This window comes from Alligator sinensis, unplaced genomic scaffold (genome assembly GCF_000455745.1).
Source record: "Alligator sinensis unplaced genomic scaffold, ASM45574v1 scaffold811_1, whole genome shotgun sequence".
Classification (NCBI taxonomy): Eukaryota; Metazoa; Chordata; order Crocodylia; family Alligatoridae; genus Alligator; species Alligator sinensis.
Window position 1 is genome coordinate 847,034 of NW_005842579.1, and position 2,187 is coordinate 849,220.

General features: G+C 57.7%; 1 protein-coding gene across 1 annotated transcript in view; it reads right to left on the reverse strand.

Moving 5' to 3' along the window:
- IQGAP3 (IQ motif containing GTPase activating protein 3) overlaps positions 1–2,187 on the reverse strand; it is a 24,687-nt gene that overhangs the window by 2,942 nt on the left and 19,558 nt on the right. Inside the window, exons 30-34 of the mRNA XM_006032590.3 lie at positions 1,929–2,031; positions 1,461–1,599; positions 1,109–1,196; positions 689–901; positions 303–469 (exon numbers count right to left, since the gene is read on the reverse strand). Coding sequence (XP_006032652.1) covers positions 303–469; positions 689–901; positions 1,109–1,196; positions 1,461–1,599; positions 1,929–2,031 — 710 coding nt within the window. The remainder of the gene's footprint in view (positions 1–302; positions 470–688; positions 902–1,108; positions 1,197–1,460; positions 1,600–1,928; positions 2,032–2,187) is intronic.

Sequence of the window (2,187 nt, forward strand, 5' to 3'; positions counted from 1 at the left end):
CTAATCGGAGTTAATTGCTGCTTATTACGGGGATGAGCTACATGTGTCAATCAGAACCACCTCCAATGCGATGCCTGCTTGTAGGTTAAGAGGGTCTTGTAGTAATGGTGGCAACAATAGAAAGGCAGAAGAGGGAGAGATGCAGGGAGCAGTGCAGTGAGGTCTGTGGAGGGGACAAGAAGCCCCTTCCTGACTCCTGTCTGCTGTGAAGCATGAGATCCCACACCTTCCCCTGCCCAGCCAAGCCATCACGGCTTCCAGAGCCGGACTGGGATGGCCGTACTGAGCCAGGCCCAGCGTACTTGCTGCTGGTGGCCAGGTTGCCCAGGCACGTCCGGATGTACTGGTTGTAGTAGTCGACCTGCTCCTCGTAAAAGGTGCTCTTGGCATGGAGGGCCTCTAGGGTCTGACGCAGCTTGTCCAGCTCCCCCCTGCGGTGCTGCCGGTACCGCCGCTGGTTGCGGATGTCCTGGAGGAGAGAAGAGTCCGTCAGGGTCTTGGCAGAGGGACAAGAGCCCCGGCAGTCTGGAGAGAAGGTGCCAGGCCCAGAGTTGTGCAAAGGATTTTGGGAATGGCACAAGGGTCTCAGCTTCCAAGCCAAGATCTTAATCCATGACCCACAGGGTCCCATCCACCCAGCAGCCTTCTGGGGAGGCAAAACCCTTAGCTCTCCACCCCACCCCAGTACCTTGGCCAGCTCGTTGACGATCTCCTGGTACTGGTTGGCCGAGTCCACCACCCCCAGGCTCTCCAGGTGCCGCAGGTTACGGAGGATCTTCCGCTTCTTCTCCTCCACTGAGAGCTGGCTGTTGCCCATCAGGGAGCGGTTACGTTTCAGCTTGTTCGGGGTCTGGGCATCGTGTGGGGCCCGCCTCTGCATCAGCTGGTGGTGGGAGGCCTCCTGGGAGAGACAGAGGGGTGGGGTGTTGCTTTTGTGGGCTAACAGGCATTAGCCATGGTCAACAAAGGAGACCAAGCTGGAATGCAAGCTGGGAAGAAGCCTGTTATCATAGCACGTAGTTATAAAAGCCTCTTCCTGTTGATAGCAGGCTGCAAGTCCCCAGGCTGCAGCTGCTAGTTGGTTCTTCTCTCCTGGCTTTCTACTCACCTGATCTTCCGATGCTGGTGTCTGCAAGATCTCCAAGAGGGAATCCCCAGGCTGGGACTGAATCACATCCACCAGCATCTGCTTGGTGCTGAGGGAGAAGAGGCAGCTGGAGTCACCTGTGCCAGTGGCCACCGGAGGGGAGACGGGGCAAGCTACCTAGTAGCCAGATTGCAAAGAAAGCCTCTGCAGCTAGGGAATTTGACCTACTGGAAGACAAGTAGCCAGATCAGCAAAGTGATCGCTGCCTCCTAGCTTGGCTCCAAGGGCTCCGCTGCTCCCTGAGCCATCAAAAAGGCCTTGGACTTGTGAGATATACTGGAGGCTTCGCTGCCCTCAAGACCCCCCCACTCACCTCAATAGCAAGCTCTTGGCATCGGTCTCCTCGCCACTGGCCTCCACTACATCGAACTTGCTGGTGAGGGTGAGGGAGATCTCCAGCTTGCTGAGGGTCTGCTCGGCACTGCCGTCTGCGGGGCTGGGGGTGCTCTCACCTGTAAGGATGGAAACGAGAGCAACCACTCGGTTACTTATGGGGAGGGGTCCGATCTGGATTCCCACCGATGCCAGGTTGGATAGAGTGAAACTGGGCCAGTCTCTCAGCAAGCCTGAGGCCGGGGCTGGTGACCCCAGTGCACGCAAAACTTGGTCATGTTCCCTGCTGATTCTCCAGCCCAGGCACTGAGGAACTCGTGAACCATGAGAAGGAACTCCTGACAGTGCCTCAATGCCCCATGTGCATCGGGCACCAGGACACCCTGCTTAGGTCTCCTCCCCACCTGACACAGCATCAGGGTGTCCTTCCTAGGAGAGCTGCACCTACCAACAAGAGCCTGGACGGTAGGCAGCTCATCCAGATCCTCCAGCAGCTCATGCAGGGGGTCCCCCTGGCTGGGAGCAATGGAGTCCTGGTGCTCTAGTAACAGCTGGAGAAGAGAGAGGGAGGCAGAGTGTGCAGGTTAACAGGTTGCCCATTGCCTGGGGCATCCCCAGGAGACCACATGCTTTGGAGGGAGGACACAGCCCCTGGTAGGAGCAGGAAAAAATCTAGGGGGTGGTGAGGAGTTATGTTCTGTGCAGGT